Raw genomic sequence first — 27,428 nt, 5'->3', positions numbered from 1 at the left:
TTGGTCTTAGGAGCTGCTGAGCCCTTGCAGCGGCTCACAGCACAGATGGATGCCATGCCAGGCTCCAACCTGGCTGTGCCAAGGCATATCACTCCTGGCTACTAAAGCCTCTGACATCTGAACTGTCACTGGGGGTGTGCAATTTTGTGATGTGCCCAGCACAGTGCTGAAGAGGAGACCAATTTTATGCTGACATCATGCTCTAAGCACTAATTTAAAGATTAATTGGTTAGGAACTAATTCCTGTTAGTCCTGGATTATTTTTACTGCCCTTGATGTCACTTGCCTTAATTCAACTTCTGCTAATTAATTCCCATCGAGTTTAATTCTCAGTCAAAATGAGAATAGGAATATAGCTTCCTTTGGAAACACAGGAATGCAACATGAAGCAGCCACAGCTTAATATATACAGAAAACAAAGGTTCTCTGATGCAGAGCGTTTTCTTAAAGAAAATTGCTATGGCACAGAGGGACACTCATATATATATATATATATATATATATATATATATATATATAATTCTGTTGGTCTTACCCTTGAAGCTTAGGGAAATCTGAAATTAGACTTGAATTTTGCAGCTAGCAATAAATTGTTATTGAAGGCTAAGCCACTTGATCCTAAATCACCTAGGCTTTTATTTTTCACTAAATCCAAGATTTTGGGTCAATTCTCGACCTGTTCTGAAGGTCTCTGTGTACATGTGTACAAAAAGGTATGTGTACAAACACATATACATATTTACCAGACTTGTCCTGCTTTTTCACTCACTAAAGTCAGTGAGATATATTTAAAAATTCAGAGCCTGAACAACTAGATACAACTCCTCCCCCCACCTGAATGCTATATTGAAATCTTTTGAGGAGACAGAGCTTTATTCCCTGCAAATGTTTCCTGTGGGATTTACCATAAAATGAAACTGGTAAACTACCCAGTATAAGTGTCATATAACTTGCTTTTCCTTCATTAAGCTATTTTCATCTTGTACTTTTATTTTTTATTAAAACTATTAAGGCAATATTAAAACTACATTAAAACTTACTATGATTTTCTTTATTTCTCCATATTCTGTAATTTCAAAGCATTAGATACCTGCGTGTTAAAGTTAGAACTGCGTTTGCAAATGTAGCAGCTGTTTCCAAACCAAAGAAGAGGATTTGGGCTCCTTACGGACCCCAAAATCCAGTGAATTTTAGCTGGTATCTTGGGATGAAATGAAAAGTGCAGCCAGACACCCTACTGATGTTGCCTGCAAGGCTAACTACCCCGATCCAGCTGCTGAGGGAACAGGGGCAGCATATGGCTGGGGTGGAAACAGGGACAGGACTGCTTCTTTCAGAAAACATTTCCATTAAGACCACCTTATCTGCAATATCTCATTACATCTTTAAGGTGTGGACATTTGATACAGTTCTGCTTCCAGCATCCCAGAGAACCCAGCCCTGCAATGTGCCTCCCTGCACCAGCCTGGCGGCATCCTCAGGGCTTGCTGACCTCTCTGAAAGTAATCCTGGCAAGAAACAGCTCTACTCTTCTCTGCCCTGTTAGCAAGTTGAGAAAGCTCCCTGGGCAGCAAGGAATATCTTTCACTGGGGAAAGGGGCTGGACTAGGCAGGCAACACAAAGAGAAAAACAGGGAGGTGGCAGTGAAGGAGGAGGAAAGAACATGCTTGGTTTTTTTCAGCAGCAATTAGAGAAGGTCAGCTGTGACACCTAACCTGGTCTGAAATCTCTGTATTTTTTTCTTGGCTTAAAGTCAGGTGTAATTAGATTAGTTTTCAACTATTGTTGAAACACCAATATATGCAGAATTTCACAGACATTTAATAAAAATGCATAATATCCTTTGGGGATTGCTGACACACAGAGAAGTCAAGATCCACACTTTAAAATACATGTGGGTTTGGTAGTGCCTAAACTATTACCTAGCTAGCTTAGGACCAGGAGTAGGGATTTTTCTTGACTTTCCCCACCACCCACATCCCTCTTCCATGTGAGACATATCTCGGGATTGTTCCAGACATCACTATGGCAGATCTGCAATTTTATCTCCTAGGTGGCAGCAGTCACTGATGAAGGTTGGCAGTGTTCAAGCCTAGCTGGTACTTCTGCAGAGGAATGGCTGAGCAAAATTCTCCCTTATCCACTTATTGCCCTAGAAATTTCCAAAGAACACCCCAAGCTGGTCAGAGACAGTGTCTGAAAGCATTTTCTATCAGACTGAGAAACAGGATTCAAATATTTTTGTTCCTAGCCTCCTCCTTGGCCTTTGCTGCTTGCCACATTCCCAAGAAACAGCCTGTATCACCAGTGCCTCAAAAGTAAGACTCTCAGTAAAAGTATGAGGGGAAAGAAAAAGAAAATTTGAAAAGGCAGCCACAGCAGGTGAAGAAATGAGACGGTGGAGAAATCGAGCAAAACACACTGATGGAAGATGTGGCTAATGATAATGATTCTGCTTCTGAGACTTTGAAGATGAAAGTATTTTTGCTCTTCTTGCATCTCCCTCCCCACTGACAGTCTCTAGAAAGGAAAGCTGGAATATGTCCAGAAGTATTTTTATCTTTCTTTTTCTTTTCTGCCACAGTCTGCCATCTACTTAGAAGCTCCATTTCAAGTCCTGCTCTGCCAGGTAGAGGAGAACTGCACCGATCATGAAAAAGTTGTGGATAACAATAAGTTTGCTGCACCTGTGTTCTTCCCTTGTTGTGCTGGGAGATAAAATTTGATCATGTCAATAGAGACAGCTTTCTTTTTAAAGACTTGTCAAGGAAGTATTTCTCATTTAAGTTAGACATGATGCTAAGAACATACATCACTGAACCAAGCTCTCTGAACAGAGACAGTCAACATCTGCACCTGGAGTGAGGAAAGGATGCCAAGATCTTCCTTGCTGCACGGGAGCAAACATCTGAATCTTTGACCCCTCAGAAACATTAACGAAGCCAAATATGTCAGAGGCTGTCCCGTGGAGCTGACCACACAATACCAGGAACAGGTGCCAGGGAGACAACGAGAGGGCCGGAAGACTATCTATTGACCCAGTATCTCGGACCCAGTCCACCCTGCCTGTTTTGGCAGCGCATCCACCGCGGCCGCTCGGCCGGCTTTGTCCGTCGGCCGCCGAGGGAGGCAGGACAGCCTGCACCCCGCCACTGGGGGCTGGGGGGGCTGCTGGGGAGCCAAGGGGCGACCCACCATGGGGGCGATGGAGACTGAGTACTGAAAGGGCATCTGAGTGGCTACTCTCTCTTCTGGAGGAGTTAACTCTAGCATAAATTACAACTTTTTATTCCTTTCCCCATTTGTCGGGAGGCGAAGCCTTCACCAGAGGGACCTGTCCGTCTCCAGGCTGCCTCTTTCAAAGTACCGAGCAGCCGCCTGGATGGCAAAGGGTTCCCACAGCAGCATCCATCACCCTTCAAACTCCTTTTATTCTCGGGTGAGAAACTCGGAGGGGAGAGGCGGGGGGCGCGGGCAGCAGCCGCCAAGTGGCTGCAGGGGCCGCTTGGCACAGGGGAGCGCAGACAAAAGCCGGCGGAACTACGTGGCTTAAATTCAAAAGGGGCGCTCCGGGCCCCGCCGGGGCAGCCCCGGCCCGGGGAGGGGGCGGGAGCGGCCCGGGGCCGGGGCAGCCCGGCTGGGGGCGGCGGGAGAGGGACGGGAGTGCGGGGGGCGCAGCGCGGCTCCCCCGGCCCCGCCGCCGCTCGCTCGCCCGGGGCCGCCGCTGCTGAAGCGGCCGCCCCAGCCCAGCCCCGGAGAGGCGATGAGGGGCATCCCGGGCTTAAAGCGGCTGCGGCTCAAAATCTGCCGGCGATGCGCCCTGCTGCTGCTCCTCCTTTGGGCTGCCTGCTGGGTGGTGGTGAGCGCTGCGCTGTTCCTCCTCCACAGGAGCGTCTTCTCCGAGCGCTGCACGGACGAGAAAAGCCACCGGATCCTGGCCAGGCTGGTACGTGCCCCGGCGGGACGCGGGGCAGCTCCCGGGGGCTGCCCGGCAGGACGAGGCGCGGTCGGTCCGTCGGGGCCGCTCTCCGGGGCGCCCTGCCCGGCTCCGGCCGCCGGAGGTGCCGCATCGCCGGCGCCCCTCCGTGCGCACGGGCGGGCGGCTGCTTCCCTGCCTCCTTTTCTCCTTGCCTCCCTCTCTCCTTCCCTCCCTCCCTGCCTCCCTTCCCGGGGCGAGGTCAGGTGCAGGCGGCGGGCCAGCTCCCGGCCGTGGGATGCGGGTGCGCTGCCCAAGCCGAGCGCTCCGAAGAGGAGGAAAACCTTCCTCGGGGTGTTGGGGGTTTTTGTTTGTTTGTAGCCAAAAAGATGTTTGTTCAAAAGTCGTCTTTCAGAAGTGCCAGGCAGCCTGTATTACCTCCTTTATGGTCTGGTGGGGGTTGGAGTAAGATGTGGTTATAATTCAGGAAAGGGTTTGCAAATATTGATTAAAACTTCCCTTAAAATGAATAATGAAGAGATTTAGGATTGAAACACTTTGAGAAGAGGAGCAGAATGGGTTAATGCTTTTAGTTCAATTTGGTTTCTTAGTCAGGGTATCTGTAGTGACAGTGGTTAGGTGGGAAAGGAGGAATCGTAGTGGGAATTAAATAATCTATGACAGCAAGCAAGCAAAAAAACTGATCATAGATTTTCCTTAATTCTGTATAATAAAGGAAAAGCAAGTGCAGGCAGTGATCCTGACAGCATGTTTTTAATGGCAGTGAGATCCAGTTTCTTTACCTCAGGAGCCAGACTGAAGTAGGGCTGAGCTCAGGTTTGCAGCTAAAGGAATGATTCCTGCCTCATCCTTACGTGCTTGGGAAGAACACTGAGATATGGAGGTGCACGGTGCTGCCAAGCTCAGGGAGGTCCAGGTCCTTGCCATCGCAGTCACCAATAAACAGATGGACAGAGACTTGTTGCTGTTCTGTTTGGAAAGCATCAGGCAAGGTTTCAAAAGTCCAGGGATCAGATTTCAGTCACAAACTTGGAAAGTTGTCTCTATCAGTGAGACAGCTCAGGTTCAGACCCTCCTTCCAGAGGAGGAATAGCTTAGATTGTTGTGCTTGTCTGTGAGTCGGTGAATAATCAGTAGTATCATTGTTTGTAAGCAACAGCTTTCCCAGATGACGTTAGAAAAGGTTTGCCCTTCTAGTGGAATAATTAGAAAACAAGCTCTTCATTCGCCCCAAAATAAGTCATCCTACATCTGAACATAGCATGAGTTTCACAGTTACAGAAAGTGCAACTGAGCCACGAAACAAATGACCTGACAGCTTGAGTCTCACACCTTTTATTAAGCAAAAAATCAGCTTCTAAGAAAACCTATTTAAAACTAGTCATCTCTCAGTAGGAGACAAGGTATTTTAAGGAAGTGGGTGAAAACGCCCTTGCAAGTGGCATTTCTGAAGGTTTTATTTCCCTTTTCTTACACCTGTGCAGATGTGTACTGCACTGAGAAGGCTGAAATAGCACTGGGCAATTTGCAGGGACCAACGTTAATTCTCAAAAAAACCCCTCCTGCTCTTTCCTAATGCCAGTCTCATCTTCATTTACACTGAACACACTAAGTCATAGCAATCAATTTCTGATCCCTCTGGAGAAATCAATTAATTTTGATGCCTTCTAAACCTGGCTCTGTATTGCGTTTACATAGAAGTAGTAACATCAGTTTCAGGTCACTGATGTTGGCACAGTGAGTTATTTAAATTTATATAAATCCTTATCAAGGTTTACATAAATTTAAGCTTTCACATTAATTTAAACCCAGCTTTTTAAACTTATCTTGATAAGAGAACTGAAGACATTAAAAATTATGTAGCCAATTTTAATAAGATACATATGAGTGAGTCTGAACCATGCTTGTGTTTGCATTTTTGTGTAGTACAGCTGCTCCTTTATAAGGCTTTTGGCTTAGTAGCACTTTCATATTTTAGTTTTAAGAATCTGGCACTTAAAGAAGAATCTGTGGCTTTCAGAGGTCTGTCACTAGGTCAATTTAAAACTGTCTCATCAACAGATCTCAAAATTCAGTCATTAAGACAGGGATGGCAGTTTGGACGACCATTTCTGAAATATTTCTCTAGGGATATGGTTCTTCCTTTTATCAGCAGGACGAGGGACAGTCTTGTATAGTGAAGTCTGAAGTTAGTGGAAAGCTTCCTGTGTAGGTAAATAATAAGTGGTCCATCTTGCCATGGCAGGGTAATCTGTATTACCTGGTTAAATGTTTTTGGTCCACTGAATTTGTGTTTTAATACTGTAAAATGCAAGCTAGTGCATTAGGGAGCACAGTAGTACAGGCCATGCCAATATGATGGAAGACTGTCCTGTAAAACTGTGTCTTTGGAATGGATGTAAGGGTCAAGTAATTGCTTCAAGATGAACTACCAATGCAGACTGTGCCTAAAAGTCTGATAGGAAATGGTTCATTCTTGATTACTTCCTTGAGGAAGCCTTTTTGAAAGCCTTGCTTGCCTTTGTGACCAGCTGAGAATGCACTTCTGGAGGGCTGATCTGTGTTTCATCACTGTGAGACCATGAGCTCTTTGGTCAAGTCCTCCTCCACAGATCCCAGTTTGCAAAACACTGCACAAGTTCATTGTAAGAAGAATATGATTCAGACACTGTTTGTCAGATACTAGGTTAATAATCAAATATTTATAGCTTCAGCTGAAAAAAAGCAGAAAAGTCCTAAACACCAACCAGGTTCACAAAAGGACCTGTCTTCTCCTCTGCCTCTGACATCTGAGTCTTTCCACAACTACTTTTTCTCACTAAGGCCATTAAGAATGATGTGATGTCAACACACAAAAATAAGCTGCACCTTGACATGTTTGGCTACAATTCATGGTCATGTGTTCTTTTAGATGCCAGAATTCCATGCTTGTGGACCCTCTAAGAGTGAACCGCAGTAAAATTGTCCACAGGGGCAAGCATTCACCCATGTGAACCCAATTACGTGACTAAGTCCTATCTTCTCTTACTGCAACAGAAGAGAATTAGATTGTGGTCTGTCAACCGAGTTTTAAATGTGCTTATACTTACAATCCAAAAAAACACCACCCCAAAATTCCTTCTGTTTGTAATTTTCTTTCTAAGGTTGCTTAGGGTTTCAGATGGTAAGAACCGCTAACCTACTTTTGCAGAGAAAACGACATTTCCTACTTAAAAAGGTAGAGTAAAATGGTATTACATTAGTAGGAGTAGGTTTTCAAAAGCCAGAACATAGATCTGCATGCTCTGAAGTCTGCAGACAGCTGAGTGAGTCTCCTTATCCATCCTGGTGTGGATAAGGATGCAGATATGTGTGTGTGTGCGCTACACACATGCATGGACTCAGTGTCCAGACACTAATGCAAGAACTTGCCTACCCTACTCTCCTTACTGGCATTGAATGTTCTTACTTGGGCTGTGAGAACATCGGAATATAAATAAATATTATGTCTCTCTGAACTGCCCTCAGTGAGCTGTTTCTGTCAACTGATCACCATTCTTTTTGGACTTTTTGGAAGGATTTTGGACTTAATCCTCCACCCATTCCTTAGTGTGTTGTTTATGGCTGGACTCTAAAATGTTGCTTGGCATCAGAACATATTCCTCTGGTGTAGACACCTCACAGACAATCCCAAGAAAATACATTACTTGAATGCTATGGTCAGGTTCCTGGTGTAACAGCCAGTCACAAACGAGGTGGGGCTCAGGTGGCCACTGTGAGTCCTGCACGTGCAGGGGAGACCTGCCAGTTTGTTTAAATGAAGGTTCAAATGCCAGAAAGCAATGGAGGTGGATGACACTGTCAAGCTGCCTCACAGATGTTTGGCTTTCTACATCACCTCTGCTATTCCCAGAGACCAGAGACCTTTGATCAACCCCTCTTCTGAGCGACCCAAAGCAGTCCCTACAGCTGCACTTCTGAATGACCACAGGAATACATCAACTGCCTCCACTTTTGGAAATGATATTATGGAAATTATTCTGGCTTGAGAGAAGGACTGGTGAGGGAATCCTTGCAGTTCTTGCACTAATTTGCATTGACCACTAAACTATCAAGCAGCAGTTCCTTGTTTCCAAGGACTGATTTCTTTCCAGTTAAAAAAGATTAAGTATTGAAGCTATTAATATTAAATGTCACTTCTGACAATTACATATAAAACCTGGAGATTCATTGTGTTCCACAGCATTTACATGGTCAAAAATGCTGAAAGTTCTTGGTCTAAAACTCATTGTATGTAACCTCTGTTTTTCCTAGTGATACAGGAAGAGGTTATCACTTCCTTCAGCGTATGTTGAGTGCAAGGCTGAAACATGCAGAGCTGTGGAATATCCCAGAAATCCATCTACACATGGATTTTCCTGTAGTTTCAGTGGTGATGTCTAAGTTATGCCACCTGATAAATCCTGCATTACTCTGTGCCTTAGTTACAACCCATAATCATATACAGCATAGCCCCGAGTGTTTAAAGTTTGTCTCACTGAACCCATAAGTGTAACAAATTTCAGATTAACAGGTCATTCAATCCCTTTCCTTGCCCCTGAAAAACCTGGCCTTTACCATCCCCATAATCCTTGTTTTGAATCAAAGCTCCCCTAGTAATAGATCTCTCGAGACTTCTGAAAAACCACTGAGTGACCCAATGGTTATAGGTGTGTGTTTGCAGTTCTGTGACTGCTGCAAACCTCTCGAGCTTAGGGCTGTTGCTCATTATTTGTCTGTGTTCTACATGGTCCATGGGGGTGTGGTTCTGCTATGAATATTCTGCTCTTTCACTCCAGTGCCTCGACTACAGCAGCGGAGCCCTGACTGGGGACCTCTGTGAAGACCTGTGTGTGGCACAGAAGCTGGTGTACAAACACTGCCTTTACTATGACAGAGGTAAGAAGGTCATTCAGGCTGATTGGAGAGGCCAGCCCATCATACTGAAATCCAAAAAAGAAATCTTTTCCAGCTACCAGCACCTCAGTATGCTAGAGGAGGTGGAAACACAGGATATCCCTGAAACAGAGCTTCTGCTTATGGTAGCTTTGGAGGTCAAAAATGCCCTGGGGCTAGAACTCTCTAACAATACCATGGGGCCCCTATGGACAAGGAAGAAGGGACCACGTTGGAAAGCACAGGTGGCCAGCATGTGGTCCTTGCTCCAGCAGGAAGAATATATCTACTTCAGTTTGCTGCAGGACTTCAGCAAACATGTGCTACGAATTATTGGCTCTTGTGGACACTTTTATGCTGTGGAGTATCTCACAGCTGGACATGCCTGGCACAAAACTCTCTTTCCCTTGGAAAACGTGATCGGCCCCTCCCTTACTGGACACAGAAGCAGGGTGAGAGCCATCATTGACATTGCACTCAGCTTTCTGGACATGGTGCAGCATTTTGATAATGATTTCTCTCACCGACTTCACCTGTGCGACATCAAACCAGAAAACTTCGCTATCAGGCGTGATCTCACGGTAAGTTAGGCCTCTGGGGTGGTGTTCCAGGAATTGAGGTCAAATTCTAGTCCGAAGGTGACTGTGTAAAAACGACACTTCCCTCCTTGTACAGTTTTGGGCTAAGTTTTTGCAAAGCCAATGAATTTACAAGCATCAGGGGAGATTCTCTATTGCTTCTCCTCTTTGTAATGTGTACAGCCACATTTTTGGAACACTAAATCCCACTGCTTATTTTGAAAACTTCTTGCTCGCTTCTGTTTAGTTTCACTTCTTTAAAGGCACTGGTGCAAGGTCCTTCAAATGTGGTGGGGGACACCTCCTAGAGGCGATGGGATTTCAAAAGCTCTAAATGAAGCTGTAATTTGAGTCATATTTCTGGTAGTGATGCTGAAATGAAAAAAAAGTATGAATTTGAAAGCTAAGGCTGAATTCATGGTCTGACACAAGGGGAACTCCCCACATCCAAACACGCATATTTGTGCTTCAGTGGTCAGTTTATCTGGTCTGGAAACTATGCAAGGACAGCAAGATGGAACTCCCTGCTATTGTCATTCTTTGACTTTTCATTGTGCAGCTGAAACTCGGACCTTATAGCTATGTATGTTTTCTAAGCAGTAGTGCAGCTCACATTCCTTCTGTGGACAGAAATTCCTCTGGTTTTGGTCGGAATTTTGTCTACAGATTGGGGGTACCTTGCAGTAAGTGTTTGAACCAGGCTCTCAATTTGTAGTGTCATCAGAGCATCTCTCTGAGTATAAAACATTTTCAGGGACTTTAAAACTGTTTTTAGTACTCACTGAGTGTTAATGTAACACTTGTATCTTCAGAATACTAGACAAACACTACCTAAACATACAGCCATTAAGAGCAATTAGAGTGTTTCCCCTTCACCCTCCCCTCCCCTCCCATTGTTTATTCAGGTGCAATACAGCAGCTGAACAGGGAACGGGTGAGGAGCTACAGCAAGAAACTAAAGCAAGCTGTACCACTATTTAGGCAAAGCAGAAATTCCTCAAGGCAGGCTTTGCCCATCTTCCTCAGTTACTCAGGGCTGTGGCTGCCTGTGGCTGAGCACACGCCAGAGCATCTGTTTCACAACCTACTTACAGGAAAATAGATTCCATTTAGGGAAAGGGGATGAATACCGGATGTGTCTTTGCTTGTGAGTCCTTTTTAGTGAGGCTTGCTTTGCCAGGATCTTCCAGTCACCAGTTCCAGAATGGGAACACAGCAGTGCAGCCTCCTTTTAGTCCTTGTGTTTGTATTAAGCAATTTTTTCACTTGCTGGTTTCTGGTACAGGATAATAAAAAGCCCCATGATTGTACCACTTTTCTTCATTTGAGTAATGAGACTTCTAATGCCCAAAGAAATGTGCCTGGAATGCAATAGTTTTACTTTGAGGATTATTTTCATGTCATGGGGATAAGTCTCCAGCCTTCATGTGCTCTCCTGCAGCACAGAGAAGAGCTGTCTAGTAGATCATCCAGGAGAATTTTAAGCTGCCATGGAGTCACATAAGGTACAGAGCTAGAAGGAGGTTTGGGTGAATGCACAGTGCTCTGTGAGAGCTTCCTCTTTTGCCAATAATTCAGAGGAAACTGTAAAGGTTACAGCACGTTAAACATGATTTTAAATCAGGTCATGAGCCAAGTTGGGTTCTTCCTGTATTTCCTTAGGTATTTTTTTTATCAACTATGATCATAGCAAAGCCCACCAAAACGTAGATGTTTATAGGCAGAGTGTCACCCAGATGTGTCTTCACAGCTGGATACCCACATATTTTTGTAAAAGATGAACTTCAGTGAAGCCACTGAACCCTTTGGCAGCCACGTATTTGGGAACTAGGGCTGATTTTCCTAGTGGAGCAATGGATCAGATTGTCAAACGTGCTGGCAAAGACCCTACCTGGGAGGTGGAACAGTGACGCTGGAACTGGGGAAACCCTGCACTAGTCTCACTCTCTCTTCTCCAAAAAACTGATCAGCAAAAACACAGAAAGCTTAAGGAAGTAAAAAAAAACCAAACCTAAAACAAACAAAAAAAAACATTGCCTGTCCAAACATGTAAAATTCCTTAGGCTACATCATTGTAATAGAACTCTCCAAAATGCTTAAAAATGCTTATGTTTTTAAGATATGCCTCATCTCTGTGAGATTTTTCCCTATGGAAAAAGAACAAAATGAAGACTAGAACATGTTCTTTATTTTGCCTGTGGAAGGTTTATTTGGCCTTCTACCAAACCAGACATCTTTAGTTCCTGGGGTTGATCCAGTTGCTGTTCCAGTCACACAGTTCATCTTCTCCTGTTACTTGGGAGGTTGAATCTGAAAAATAAAACTATAATTTGAGCCCAAAGTAACTCTGCTTTGCCCAGGTCCCAGACATGAAAATGTGTGTCAGATGCTGCAAGAGAACATCCCTGATCCTGACTCTCAAGTATGAAAGGCAGCTGTGAACATTCACTGGCTGCACATCCATGGTATTGGAGACAGTTTTCCTTCCCTGTGGTCACCCACAGCTTGGCTCACATCAGGGAGCTGCCAGCCCCGTACTGGATTCCTTTCTTTCCCTCTTTATTGCTGCAATTTCTTTAAGTGAAGCATTCATGGGTGGCACAGCACTGGCAGAAACTGAGACCACAGCCCTTCGCTTCCAGAGAGGTCTCAGCCCCAGCATGGGCAGTTTCTGCAAAAACTTTGTGCTGCATACACATTGCTCTGAGAGCCTCGTGCCAGGGGAAGAAAAGTGACTGACCCCTTTGACTCAGGTTTTTTCTGCTGTGACCAGCTTCTGTCTGGGCTCTGTTACAGGACATATATCTGGACCATAAGGGCAAGGACTGTGCACAATAAATGTGTCAAACCATAGCAAAGAAGACTGGACAAAGCCAGATCCAGCTTTCAGAAAAGTCAAGGATCTCCTTCTACAGCTGAGCAGGCTCAAACCCACAGAATGCAAGGAGAGGTTTGCAGGAGCTGTACCAGGTACAGCTGTCCTCACATATCCCACTGCTGCTCTCCACAGTGGCAAAGTCTGGGTGGAACTGAATGCTGAGTTCTAAGTGATACTGTCTGGCCCATGGGTAATTATGCACCATCATGTAATTGAGAGGTTGAGGTGTCATCTGCATATGCTGCACCAGCACGTAAATCAGACTTATAGTTCCACTTTGAGGCAAATCAATCCAATTGACCCCAGTGATGCATATTGTTCACAAATAATTTTTCCATTCTTGATATCACAAGCATTAGCTGTTTTTGTTTAAAAAGTGTTGTTTATAAGGTTAGTGTGACCCAGTTAAGTGAAATAAAGCCCCTGTGCTCCCAGTTCCCCACCAGCAGATGCTCTCAGCACAGCATTTCCAAAAGCAAGCAGCAAAGAATGCCTGCTCAGCCCTATCCCGGAGGCTCTGCTGTGCCAGATCTGATGGGATGTTTTGATTCACAGGTGGTGGCCATTGATGTGGATATGGCCTTTTTTGAACCCAAAATGAGGGACATCCTGGAACAGAAGTGCACAGGGGATGAAGATTGTAATTTCTTTGATTGCTTTTCAAAATGCAATCTGAAAATCAGAAAATGTGGAGCACAGAGAGCCAATAACAACTTGCAAGTGAGTAGACACAGCTGTTTCATGCATCCATTCCTTTTAAAATCACACTGACTATGAAGTGCAAGGTATGTATGAGGAGGCTGAGAGATGAAGACAGTCATGTTTTTAAACTTGTCCATGTAAATGTCAGTCCTGTTCAGAAATTTCAGCTTGGGGCACACAAGCAGATCTTTACATTCACTATATATAGTGTTTATTTGCCCTGTTTTTCTCTAGGTGTTAGCCCAGTGCCACAGACAGGAGAGTAGAATAAGAAGGGGCAGGGGATTAGCACTTCTGTCTCCACTGATGGTAAAGTCATATCCTTGAGTTGCACTTCAAATCCTGTGTCCATTTCTGGGCCCCTCACTTCAACAAAGACATTGAGATGCTGGAGAATGTCCACGAAAGGGCAACAGAGCTGATGAAGGGTCTGGAGCACAAGTCTTGTAAGAGTGGCTGAGGGAGCTGGAAATGTTTAGGCTGGAAAAAAGGAGGCTCAGGGACATATTATTGCTCTCTATAACTACCTGAAAGGAGGTTGTGGTGAGGTGGGTGTTGGCCTCCCAAGTAACAAGTCTTAGGACAACACAAAATGACACCAAGTTTCACCAGGAAGGGTTTAGGCTGAATATGAAGAAAAATTCCTGAAAGGGTAGCCAAGCATTACAACAGGCTACCCAGGAAAGTACTGGAGTCACCATCCCTATAAGTGTTCAAAAAACTTGTAGATGTGGCACTTGGGGACATGGTTTAGAGATGGACTTGGAAGTGCTACACTGACACTTGGATTCAATGATCTCAAAGGTCTTTTCCAACCTTAGTGATTCTATGATTCTGTGAAAGCTGAGGCTGTCCAAATGTAAGCAGCGGTTGTAATTCCCCACTCTACAGATGTGGTGTATGGGTGTAGTGGAAAGGGGTGTCCATGGCGTTCTTGGATTTGGGATGAGGTGTCTTACAGCTCACCCAGCTTGTGCTGGTGGGAGGCAGTGGCAACAGAGAGGCTGCAGGGGTGTAGCTTGTTGGCCTTTTGCCTGCTTCTCCCACCCCCTTACCCTCACCACTTGTAATGCAGAATCATAGAATTGTTTTGGTTGGAAAAGACCTTTAAGATCATCAAATCAAGCCATTAACCCAGCACTGCCAAGTCTACCAGCAGATCACACCTCTAGTGCCACATCTATACATCTTTTAAATATTCCAGGCATAGTGACTCATCTAATTCCCTGGGCAGCTGGTTCCAGTGCTTGAAAACCATTTCGGTAAATGAACTTTTCCTAATACCCAATCTAAACCTCCCCTGGAACAACTTGAGATCATTTCCCCTTGTACTGCTTGTACTGCCTCTGCTTGGGAACAGAGGTTGATGTTGATCCTCACCTGGCACTTTATAGAGGGCAATAAGGTCCTCCCTCACCATCCTCTTCCCCAGACAACCTCAGCTCTCCCAGTCACTCATAAGATGTGGGAAGTGCAGGAGCAGCCTGAGAAAAGGGCTGTCCCTTAGCTAGAGTGTAGCTTTTGTGGATGCTCCTTTTCTCTACCTCCTCCTTTGAACGGCTAAAGGCGTTTTGGACTCAGATGACATTTTTCTTCAGTCCCAGGGAAACAGCAGGGCATTAGTCATAGCTACTGAAACACAACAATCTGCTCTTTTTCCTTTCCCCAGGTAATTTGTGACAAAATATTTCGTCGCTGGTTTTCCCCAAATCTCAGAGGACCACTGGTTTCCCTGCCCCTGCAGCTGCAGCTGCAGAAAGCCGTGCAGGAGTGTGCTCAGCCGGGGCACACGGGTGCCACCGGGCACCAGAGGACTCTGAAATCACTCTCTGAGTTGTACCACCTGCTTCGGGTCACTCAGCAAGAGCTGCAAAGGGCGGAGTAGACACAAAAGGCAGAACTGCAAAGGCCACATCCCAGTCTCTCTGCCACCCTTCCTAACCCTGTACTTTTACAGCACAGAGATTGCTTTTCTGCTATGCAAATGAAGTTCACAGCTGCAGGTGCAGCACGTCCTGATAATATCCTGTCAAATGTTAAATCGCTTTACATTACTTGGATTCCGTTCTTGCTTATTTTCCTGAGCCAGCACTACCCCTCTCCATCAGCATTCAGCACATCCTTCTGAGCTGTAGTCACTGCTCAGATAGCATCTGTCTGAGTGTGGTGCTCAGAGGACGCATTTATAGAAGAGAAGTGCAAATGCAGCAAAACTCTATCAATAATTAAAAGAATGGGTGGGTGGGTGTGAATAAGTACATGTATGGTGTTTGTTTTAGTTTCTCTGTCAAATTAGGGGAATTTTTACAGTAGTGAAAGAGCATTCTGTGTGAAAAAAAATAAAATAAAAGGGGATCTGAAACAGGGAAATGTGCTGTCACACAAGGAAAGAGTTGCTTTTGTACAAAGAAGTCCTTTTTGATGTCCCCAAATGCATTTTCTCCAGGACATTGCATTACCTGTGCCATTGCTAGCTCTTTTGGGGAAAAATTATATAAAGGTACTTTGGACTTTTCTAGAGCAAAATAATTATACCCTTGCTGAGCTCCCATGTGGGTACTTATATTCTGCAGTGAAGAGGTATGAATAATGCTACTGGACTTTCCCATGTGAACAAGCCCTCAGGCACTTGTACATCAGAGCACTTGCTAAGAAGCACTCCTTTGCCAGAGAGCAGAATTGCCCAGGAATGTCAACAATCTGTCCTTTGCACAGAACAATATCCAGACCTAGAGTTTTCTTCCATGGTATTTTTTTAATGAACAGAAGGAAAATTTTTTTGTACAAATTCATTATCTTGCAATCAGTTATGTAAATAAAGATCTCTAGATAAACTTAAAACACTTTACTTTGCCTTTCAAATGTGCAGAGCTGTGGCTGGAGAAAATAACATGGGTTCAGGAGACACTACAAATGCATAGGACCAGTAATAGGCAATGTCCCCATGATCTGGTTTTGGCATGAGGACATTACAAACCCCACAAACAGGAATACCAGCAGCCTATGGCAGCCCTCAGCTTGGAGCAATCAATGTTAAAACCAGCAATACTGGTTTGTGGTTGTGAGACAAGAAACAGCACTTAATCTGCTCCATCTTTATGTCCCTCAGCCTTATGACAGCTGTGAAGACTGTGAGTGCTAATTAGACATAAACTTTCCATTTCTGGAGTGGTTCTTTAAAGTAGAGCTAAAGACTGCCTGTAACCAGAAAAATGGGAGCTGCTTAAGAGACCTTGACCCCTTAAAACCTAGCTCAAATTTTAAGACTGATGCTTGTGAGTTTTTATATATATTTCTTGCAATAAGCTATCATATTTTTAAAAATCATTCAAACCCTCAAGAAACTCATAGCAAGAACAGTCAGCTGCCTTGCCTGGGGCTGGACAAGCTGCTGCTAAGCTGGAGCTCCAGCTTAGGAGCTCCTCACTGGTAAAGTTGCTCTCAGTTCACACTTCTCCTTTAACCAGGCAGGCAAAGAATGGTTCAATACTTTAAGATCATTCTTTGCAAAAGCAGGAAGGCAAAGCAGAATAAGAAGAAACACGAATTTCAGAACTAGCCCTGTTACAAAATCATGACATAGATGGAGAAAATAATTAAGGACAGAATCAGATTGTGGCAAAGAAGCGTGTATAGGTAAAGTACCAGTTAGACAGAAGACAAGGAAAGAGAGATGAAGGAAAAATAGAAAAAAAAGAAGCAAAAAATATGTCAACCTTTGTAGAAACATGATTTATGATATAAGATTCAATAAAGTGACATTTAGTCTGAGGAAGAAGAGACTGAAGATAAACATGATAATTCTCTTCAAAAACAGAAAGAGGTTGATAAAAATAGAATAGGAGAGAACTGCCCTGTCCAGATTTCCTTGGTGGATATGACCAGCAATGAGCTTAAACTGTAGCAAGGAAGAAAACAGGTAAGACATTTGCTAAAGGCTTTCTGATAGTAAGGAACAGTGAAAACATGGCACAAATCATCAGACTTCACAGATTGTGTTTTTTAACTACAGGCAAGAGTGAGTACCTGTCAGGAATTACGTACATGAAGTTGATGGATGCTGCCTTAAGGTAACCTTTTATGTCCAAGTCATGTGGTTATGTTATCACCAGTTAGCATTCGTGCTCTTGTGACTCCCTCACAACAAATCCCCACTTCTGAGACTCAAGAATACATATCTCTCCCTTACTTTATTTATGCAAATCTGTGGGCTGTGAAGGGAAGGCCTATAGACCTTGAGCTGTGCAAATGATGCTACAGAGCCTGCTGGTGTGACCCTGTCTCCCTCACACAACATTCCTGCTGGTGGCACTAATCCTTGCTAGGTCAGGAGGGACTCAGTGTATATTCTAAGTGTTGCTGGGGAACCTGAAGATATTATATATTGTGCTCCTGTTTTCCTGTCCCATTCTTTCCTCCTTCCCAAGCTCAGATGGTACTTTCAGGGAAAAGCAGCCATCACACAAACCCTTGGTGCTTTGCTGCAGTCATGCTCCCCCCATGGCAGGGCTCCCCTTCCCATTTCCAAGTCTGCATTTCAGACACGATAAATTTCTCTTGGGTGGGATATTCCACTTTTAAAACGAGTGGAAAAAAATAGTGAAATGAAAACTGGTGGCAGCCAAATGCTGGTGGAATGTGACTCTGCTCAGAAGACCTTTTTTCCTTGGCAGGATATAGGAAGGGAAGCTGCCTTTGACAGATTGCTCCAACCCCCTCAGGGCCTGGCTGCAGCCACCTCCACCTGGCAGGGACCTCCTTCCCCCACACCACACTTTCCCAGGACATTAGGTTTCACTTCTTTTCAGGATACAGAGAATAATCCTCAGAAACCTCTCAAGATCAACACAATTGGGTTATTTGTCCTTGGCTGGGCTGTGAGATTACATATCACTGATGCAGCCAGCTCCAGACAGGTTTTGGTGCACACCTTCAAGGAGGCGAGGAGGATCTGACAGGCTCTGTGAACACAGGGCTTGATTTTTCGCGGCCCTCCGTGTGCTTTGTAAAGTCACTAAATCCTGGGAAACAGGAGAGAAAGTGGAGCAAATGAAATATATTTTAATTAGTGCAGGCAGCAATGACCAAAAGAGGAATAAAACAGTAATTGTGCCTTTATCTCCCTGGAACAGAAAGAAAAAGTTAAGGCACTGGTTTAGTTGCCATTTACCTTAAGGAGACAAGTGCAAATTGCTGTAATTTGAGCTTGTATTATTTTAAAACCACATTTTTGGTAAAAATATCTATTTTTTTGGATGCAAAAATCTATATGGGTGTTTGACAGGAAGAACCAGGACAGGTGCTCCTTTCTGACGAAGCCCCTTTCATGCTGCCCTGGCAGCACCGCCCACCCCTCTTTGGTAGATAGTGCAGCGTAGCTTTTCAAAGACAGAGTAAGATTCTTCCCACTGCTCATCCCTTCCATATGAAAGATGACTTCCATAGGTTCACTAATAGCATTTGGTTGCACTGGCAACAGCCACTTTAGTCCAAAATGTCTGCTCCTATTCAATTGATCTCAGCCCCATCCCTTTGCTCTGTCAGTCTGTTCCCATATCCTTTTTGCCCTATAAAAGTGGCATTACCTCCTGATTAATTTCTACCACTTGCTGAATTAGTGCCTTAGTCAGCAACTTCTACCCCGTATTTATGGCTCCCTGTGAAACAGGAATGCCATTAAGTCATTGTTTATTCATTCTGTGCATCTCAGCAGCATGTGCTTCAGCTCTGCAATAATCCAAATACACTGCCTGTTTCCACATTTTGCAAGAGGTGAGTCCAGTTGGAAGTCTACTTCATCTTTAGGGAAATCTTTAGGAAAGATAAATTCAACCCAGTGCTCAAGATTTTCTCAGAACTACTCATTTTCTCCAACTGGCATTTTATGCTCTGCAAGAAACATCTGCAAGCAATAGTCCTGCACTAGGATGATATAAAACAGAGCAGAACTCCTTGCCCCAAAGGGTTTATGTGGTCCCCCTTGTGTTTCTAGGTTGACTATCCCAGAAAAGCAGGTCATTGCTGTAGCCAGAGTTGTTCTTACAGAAACCACTACTCCCTAATGTGACTTCCAAGACTCCCCTTCACTGAGGGCATTCAGATACATTGCTGGAGGCAGCACTAGAGATAACAACAGATATTTGGGACCAGAAGAGAAGAGAGGGAAGGGTTTGCTTTTTTTTTATTAGAAATGTTGCCTGAGCAACACATTTCCTAAAGGTGAAAAATAGGATCACATACTTAAAGAAGTTAGGAACTACTCACTGATATATTTTTTTTTTACTTTGTTATAAAGTGTAGACCCAAGCTGGCCTATTTATTTTTGTGTAGATTAATAAATAAATAAATAAATAAATAATAAAAAAAATAAAGAAGCCATGTATCAAGTTGCCTGTCTTTCAGCAGATCATATTGTCATATGCAATGGCCATGAAGGTGATAAATTGCAGCTTTTAATGAGTTTTTGGCTGTAAGATAGGAGCCTTGTAGTTGTGATGTCAGTCTATGCATATGGACAGCCAACTATAAAACAAACCCAGAACCTGTATCAGTGGATGCAAACAATCAGATTAGCTATTTTGGCAGATGTCCTCTGAAGCCCAGTACAAATGAAAAATGAAATCCCTCTGTCTGGACCACCTGTAGTGAGTCCACACGATAAGTAGAGTCACTCTGCAGGAGCCTCATCACTGCCACTTTCCTGGATTCTCAGAGAAATCAGGAGAAAGACAACTGGGCTTTCAATAGCAAAAATAGACAGCAACATGTAGCGAGGGAAAGAATGAGATGCTTGGAAGAATGAAAATCCAGGACAACTGAACTCAGAACCAAAGAGATAAGTGACTCCATACTGAAAAATCAGAGAATGTCAATGAATTGATTGGGAAAAAACTAACACAAAAATTCCATTGTAGCTCTTTAAAATAAAAAAGCACAGTAGCACAGGCAATATAGTGCAGCCATCACCTAAGCCATTTGTTGTATGTGTCTAAGGATCTGTCAAATAGAGTGTGGAGCTGTATAATGACATCTGCAGCCCAAAGGCTAGACAGAATAAAATCACATAGAAAAAGCTTTTAGAGCTACTATTTACATAAATGCATAAAACTGTCCTAATTAGCAACAAACAATGTCAGCCAAAAAGAGAGCATTTTTCTTACTAAAAGTGTTATTATGTCTATAAATTAAAGTAGGGAAAAATGCTGAAATCCCTGAAAGGCTACAATCCATAATCCTGTGGGTTAAGTTTTGATCTTGCAGGCTTGGGCTCCAGAGCAGCAGAGAGACTGCTAAGCTCTTTTAAACACCATGATTCTTGGTGCCTTCTGCAGTGTACTCTGAGCTCCTTCTCCTGTAAACTGGAGGGGATTTTTCCTGCCCTACAAAATGTGCCTAAGTGATGTTGGCAGCCAGGAGGATGTGCGTATGATCCAGTGCATAATCACTTCCACAAGCATCTGCTCCTAGTGCTTTCAAGATACATGTAATCCAAGCTGGAGACTATTGTGAATACCTCTCATTTTCCCTTGCTGGTTCCTTAGCAGTTTGCTTCTAGCTAGTTAGAAACAGAATCCCCCATCCTGCTTAAATTGGTTATAATCTCTCCAAGATTCATGCTACAGCAGGAAAAGAACAAACTGCCTTGAGTTCAGGATGGGTTCATTCTCTTAAAGGTACGACATGCAAAGCTGCAGGAAAGAACAGAAGTCAGTTTTTATTTCTAAAGAGGAAGATAAATATAAATAGCTGAAAAAAATAGATATTTCAACCAATATCCCATGTACATTAATGAGCTAACATTCCTCTGTATTTTCATAATTCAAAGCCCTATGAGTCTTTCCAATTCCAAAGAAAATTTTAAAAGCACAATGTGTCCACTACTCCAAATTTCACAGGTATGGCAATTACTTCTTTCCCGTTTCTGTCAGACATTTCAGGTTGTGTCTTTGTCCCTAGGAAACTGATTTTTCCCTTATCCCATGAAAGGGAATAGGTGGGAAAAGGCAGTTTTGTTTGTTTTTGTTGGTTTTTTTTCCTCTTGTACAGGGTTATTAAGTACCAATCTAATCTTGCAGGGACTTATCAGTGGCTAAATATTTATTACATGAACCATTAAATAGGTTAATGGAATCAAATGTCTAACAATAGCTAAATAAATATCCAAGTAATTACGCTAGTGTTCAGAATTTCTTTTAATGTAATGATACCACTACTTGTCTATCTGATTCTAGGTTATATATGCTCATGTAAGTGCTTTGCCAAACATATGTACAGATGTGCATTCACATAGATTCAGTCTGCATCTAACTCTTGGCAAAACTGTGACCAGAGCATGGAGGAACAAACCATCCCTTGGAATGTTATAGTCATGGTCTTTCTTTTAGTCTTTGTATTCTGTTTTTTGTGGAGTAAAGGCAGTGTGCACACAGATACTCAGGCATTCCTTTGTTGAACTGTAACTTCATGTCACATCACAAATGCTCAGTGGGCAGACCACAAATGCCTGGGGTTTTATTTTCAAATTATATCCTATATAAATTGGGGAAATGCAAGAATAATTACCAACATAATGAGCATCACACAGTGCACAGGAATAATGAAAAATTAACAGAATTCTTAATCAATTTCTGTGGTTTTACCCATTGATTTCACTGAACTTTCTTAAGTAATTAAAGAGTTACATTTTTTTGGATCAGATTCTAGTTTCCAACTTTTAGAAAATATTGGATAAACAGTGTTGTATTAGCCAAAGCAGTATCACTGAAGAGGCATTGGATAATGCAAGTATACTGCCTGAATTTCCACTGCCATTTCAGTAGATATCTTTCAAAAGTGAAGAAATGGAGCCAAGAGCTGGACAGGACAGTGATACGCCCCACAGAAAAGCCTGGAAGTGGACTATGCAGAGACAGTTCTTCAGTCCCACCTCATTCATTTTGCATTCGTTTTACCCTGAATATGAAGTCACACGTGATACTGGCATGTTTGAAAGCTCAGGCTGGATTTACACCAGCATAATTCAGTGGCATTTAAGTGTGTGCTCTTGATTCATGTCAGCAGGAGAGCGGGGGCTCCTTGCATTTTTAAATGGGCAGAGATAGGAGTAACATGAGCAATTTAATAAAATTGAGAGTCCAGATGTTTAACCATAGCCCAGCACTTTTTTCCTTTCCATAGCAGGAATCTCTGTGGAAAGGCCAACACATGGCTGCACCCACTCAGACATGATCCAGAGATCTTCCTCAAGGACTGTAGCACAGCCCTTTGCTATCCCTCCATACACACTGGCTCTGATGATGCCAATGATGCCTGACTCTGAGGCTGGGCTCTGCTCTCACTGCAGACACCTCCTCTTGGCTCTTGGGCAGGGCAAGGAACTTGGGACTGCAGCTCAGGAGAGTTCTTCTCTCCTGCACCTGGAAAATTAGCAGGTGGGTCAGACTGTCCTGCTGGCTGAAGGCTGAATCTTGGCCCCTCTCCTTTGACAGCACTGACCATTAGTCACTGACTTACAAGTGTTTACTCTCTCAGTCACTGAGTGAAATCTCACTGAGAAATAAAAACTGCTTTTGCAATGGATCTCCATAGGGTGCTGCAGGACAAATCTCTAGCATCATTCCCAGTACTGAAGTGTCTCACCCTGGCTGCAGAAGAGAAGGAAATAACTGTGATGAGACTGGCACTTCAGAGGAGCACCACATTCATGCCAAGAAGGGCAGTAAAAGAACACAAAACAAATGTGGTACCATGGATGTTTCTCATCTACTGATATCACCCTGTCCTGCAGCCTCTGCACAAACTTTGCTGAGAAAGACCTACTGTCATAGTGTAGACAGCTGCAAAATAAATAAATCAATAAATAAATAAATGTGGGGGTATGTTTAATGCTATCTGCTTTTCCATGTGGGAAACTGCGAAGGATTGTCTGAATAATCAGTACAAAATACAGCAGTCTTTTTCTAAGTGTAAAGGAAGAGAAAGAATTTGTTGTGCTCCATCCATTTATATGATAGATGATAAAGCACAGCAAGGGTGTGTCTAGTTTTTAGTCCAGGAGTTCACAAAGCTGTCAGCCAGCTCAGATGCCAACTCTGTATGCAACAGGGATTTAAATGCAGGCACACACACCTGTCTGGGCATTTGGATAAAAGTCTGGTAGCTGGAGTGTGCAACTACACAGCTATAAATATTTAAACTGGCTGCTCTGAGTACATGTTCTCAAGCTGCAAGGATGCTGGAAAGCAGAGCACAGCTGGAGCCATGCCAAATCAATAGGTATGGGCTTTTAAAGGGTGCTTGTATGGATCTCTGCAGACACTTCTGGTACTATGACGTGCTTGCTATTAAAAGCAGAAGATAACAGTGGCTTTTCATTAGAAGAAGGAAGCCCTAAAAAAAACTCCTCACATCCTCTCTCTTGCATAGGAACAAGGAAGATTGTTATGAGGAGAGGCTGAGAGGTCTGAGCTTGTTTAGCCTCAATCAGTGACTCCTGAGTACAGCTAATGGAGGTATGTACAGGAGATGGAGCCAAACTCTTCTCAGAAGTGCACAACGGCAGGACAAGAGACAACAGGCACAAGCAGGAACACAGGAAATTCCAACTTGGCATTAAGAAAAGGTTTTATACAGTGAAAAGGGTCAAGCACTGGAAGTGTTCCAAAGAGGTTGTAGAGTCTATGTCCTTAAAGATATCCAAGCTTAACAGGAAAAAACCCTAAGAAATCCAGTCTAACAGGTCCAACTTTGAGCAAGAGCTTGGACCAGGTGACTTTTACTCTCAGTGCCAGCATGGAGCCATTCGAAAATGTCAACTGCAGTTTGAAAATCAGAGAAACATAACAGCCTTTGCAAACTATTGTTACTCAAAATACCTAATGTTTCTTTTACTGTGGCCCTTATTCACGTGAAGAAGCCAAAAGCATGTATTTGGTCTCCATCTAACAGGTGGCCCATCCAATTTGCAGGCATCTTCTACTCTCAGCTGAAGAACAGATTTCACACCCTGGCCTAGCCAAAGCCAACTCAAGCTAGCTGAGGAAGCTGAGGAATGGGAAGAACAAGGGCTTTGTGAATGCCAAGGAATAGCAGAGTTGCATTGCTAATAGGATGAATCCTCTGTAAAATTTTTGGATTCCAGAACAACATCCAAATGAACTTCTAGGAAAATATGATCACAGTTTAAATATTTTGGTATCTGTCCCAGGCCAAGTGGATAAGGGCCTCACTGTGCCAGGGGCTGGACAGGACCAGGGTAAAAAACAATGCCTGAGTTTGCATTCATGTTTGGACTTCTCTGGCCCTTCAGAGCTGTGAGTTGATATCAGTATAATCTATGTCCACTGCAAGACCTCAGCACGAGGAAAAATCAGAATCATGCCAAATAGTTTGGTGTATTCTTTTATGTGGCTTAGATTCTCTCTCCCAAACAGAACCTCAGCCCTGAGAAAAACCCAGCACTCCTCCTTTATCCCAAACACAGTTGCAAGATTAAGAACAAAAGAAAACAGCCAAGCACTGGAGGTATAAAATTTTTAAAGAGTAGCTGTCACATTACTAGCAGAGAATTATGAAATGAATTCTGTAGGAATATGAAAATAAATGTCCCTTAGTTGTTCAGATGAATAGGACATAGCACAATTCTAAATAATGTATCACTGTTGTTATAAGCTTGAATATTATTGCCTTTTCCCCCCTAAAGAAGCAGTATATATTGCAGATACAAAAGGGTTGTTGTTTTGTGTTTAGTGTTGTTTTTTTTTAAGCATTATGCCAAGTTGCTGTTTTCAAACACATGTCGATGCTGGGAAGAAATGGGCATGTATCCATCTTGCCTTCAGGCCAAACCATTTAGCCAGAACTGGGAATACTGACAAACTTTCTCAACCCTTCTCTCTCTCTCCAGTGCAATTGTATAAAGTAGCCCTTTCCAGAGCTCTCCATGAAAATGACCAGTATAAATATCACACACTGTGTTTCCGTTTACCAAGTGGAAAATTATTTTTAACACACTTCTAGAGAAAAGTAACAGGTAGGTAGCCAATGTTCTTATAGCCATTTTAAAGGGGAATGTGTCTGTCTATAAATCAATAGCTGGCTAGATGCCATTTGCTTCTGAATGGGAACCAACTATTTTTGCAGAGCTCTGCTCACAGCAGCTGAGCATCATTGCTAAGTAATGTGTAGCTATTAGGGAAAAACTGAGCATGACAACACAAATCACGGAGCTCCTGATGAAGATCTCTGCACATGGCTGCTTCCTCTAATCACCAGCAGAATTTAATGAGACACCTGCAGTTTATAGACACTCTTGTTCCAACATAAATTGCCCTGAGAGCACAAAGTCTTCTTTTAAAAAATATTCTTCAGTAAACCATAAACCACAAAGAGTTCATTGTCACTAATAACATACTCCTCACTAATTTATAATGGCATGAAACAATAGTCCCTCATACATTACTACAACAGATCTGAAGATTAAGTTGAAGGGTGTTAAGATTTCCTAATTTGCAGTTTTCTACCATTTAGGTTTTCATTAATAAAACATTGCTGGAGACCTTGAAATCGACTCCTTGCAAGGCTGCAAAACCACTAATTCCTCATAAATCTGACCCATATGAGATGAGGGAGAGGACTTCATGCATCCCATGGGTCTCTAAGTAGGAAGAAGCTCAGGCAGGTTGGGGCTCCTCCTCTGCTTGAAGCTGCAAGGGCATTCAGCTGTAGGCACGGATGCTCCTGCCCTGTCCTCATCTTTCCATTGTAGTGAGAGGGCAGTTTGGACTGCCAAAAACACATTGAAGCAGTTTGTCAGAATGCCAGAAAGGACAGAGGCTAAGTATATCTTGTCATAACTTATCAGATCTGTAGAGAGGGGGCAATAGACCCCCTCATTTTCTAATCAGCAATGTGATCTTTGCCACTTGGTGGAGGAAACAGAGAATGGTGTCTGCTAAAAGCAAAAACAAGCCTAGCTCCTCTGAATCTGTGGGCTCAGAGAAAAAGCAAAGGCTTGTTGCTGAGAATTAGGGATATTGTCATCCACCAAGTCAGCAGCTGGAAATTGCTGGCAGGCATTGCTGAATCTCTGGGGCACCCTGGGGCTTTATTGTCTTGAACCAGAACTTGGAGTGGCCACAGCACAGAAGCCTATCAAACTCTCTTCAGCAGGTGCACAGGCTTCCCAGGAATTCTGATACAAGCTGTTTTGTGACCATTGACAACAGCATTTCGAATTTTTAACATCCAGGATGAATACTTGAGGATCTTTGGTGTAATTTTGTTGCAAATATCTGAGAGTTACTTTAGGACCTTCCTCGGAAAGCCTCTCAGAAGTCGTGAGCACATTATAAATTGTGATGCAAGCCTGCTGCTTGTAGGAGGAAAAAGATTTGTGGCATTAGTTAGTGGATCAGCATTTAATAGCAGTATTGAAAAAAGTGATGGGAATTTCATTCTGCTCCTCTTCTGTGTTGTCAGAAATAAACTATTTGTCAGTGGCTGCCTGTCCAGCATTTCCTATCCCCTTCCCTCCTTGGACAATGGCAGCATTTCCCACTGTGCCAACCACTATAAATAGACAAATCTCCAGTGAAGTTAATGGAGCTGGGGCTTTTCACACGGTCTGAGGACATGGCTCTGAACACTTTGAACTGGTTGTGCAGTTGCATCAGTTATCAAATGGGACGTGTCAGCAACTCTTGAGTCAGACAAAATAGCTGTCTAACAGTCCTGCTATCAGGAAAGCCACAAATCCTGTCTCGAAAAGCAGTTCTGGTGAAACTGGTAAGTATCTTTTACAATATGTTACCTATGGAAGAAAAAAAAGGCAGTGCATTTTTATTCCTCTCACATTATTCAGAGATTTTCTCATCACCAGAACAAGAAAGTGTCAGAATAAGTGTATTTGAAAAAACATTTTTTAATAAAGTAAATGGAGCTTTTTTTGGTAACAAGAGTGAAAGAGAATAATATTAATAGAATTTTCATTAGAGAAAACTTCTTTGCAAAATAGTACATACTATTGGGAGAGAAAAATTAGCAGTCAGATCCTCACTGGTTGCAATCTGGCATGGTTCTGGTGACAGACTAACATCTCGTCTAGTGCTGCAAGTGAAATTAAACAGTCAAGTTGTGCTCTGAGATATGCATTTGTTATTAATAACCTCATATTTGTTACTGGTTACCTCAGGGCAGAAGAGTAAATTCATTTTTATTAATGAGAAATGTGCAGTTGACATCTAAGAGTGAACTCCTCGAGGGTTTGGCTTTCCCTAAAAATAAAAGCAAAAACAGCACACAAAAAATACAGGAAGAAAGGTATCCCTGACCTTTGGGACAGCATCTTCACCCCGAAGCTGCTGGCATTACCATGCCTTGCATTGCCACCCTGGGCTGGCATCCTGCCTGCCCAGCAAA

General features: G+C 43.2%; 1 protein-coding gene across 3 annotated transcripts; it reads left to right on the top strand.

The window, feature by feature from the left end:
* Window positions 1-3,352: 3,352 nt before the first annotated feature.
* DIPK1C (divergent protein kinase domain 1C) lies at window positions 3,353-15,851 on the top strand. Of its 3 annotated transcripts, none has more exons than XM_086894204.1 (4): window positions 3,353-3,440; window positions 8,756-9,433; window positions 12,864-13,028; window positions 14,680-15,851. In XM_086894204.1, exons 1-4 carry the CDS (start codon window positions 3,384-3,386, stop codon window positions 14,893-14,895), a joined length of 1,116 nt encoding a protein of 371 aa, XP_086750330.1. In that variant the 5' UTR covers window positions 3,353-3,383; the 3' UTR covers window positions 14,896-15,851. The 3 variants fall into 3 exon arrangements, with proteins under 3 accessions (XP_086750330.1, XP_086750333.1, XP_086750321.1); XM_086894195.1 differs by lacking the exon at window positions 3,353-3,440 and adding an exon at window positions 3,673-3,947; XM_086894207.1 differs by lacking the exons at window positions 3,353-3,440; window positions 12,864-13,028 and adding an exon at window positions 3,669-3,947.
* Window positions 15,852-27,428: the final 11,577 nt, after the last annotated feature.

The sequence above is a fragment of the Cyanistes caeruleus genome, chromosome 1, assembly GCF_971803275.1.
Source record: "Cyanistes caeruleus chromosome 1, bCyaCae1.hap1.1, whole genome shotgun sequence".
In the NCBI taxonomy this organism is placed as follows: Eukaryota; Metazoa; Chordata; class Aves; order Passeriformes; family Paridae; genus Cyanistes; species Cyanistes caeruleus.
The sequence above is the reverse complement of the archived record's forward strand: the minus strand, read 5'-3'. Positions and strand labels throughout refer to the sequence as shown.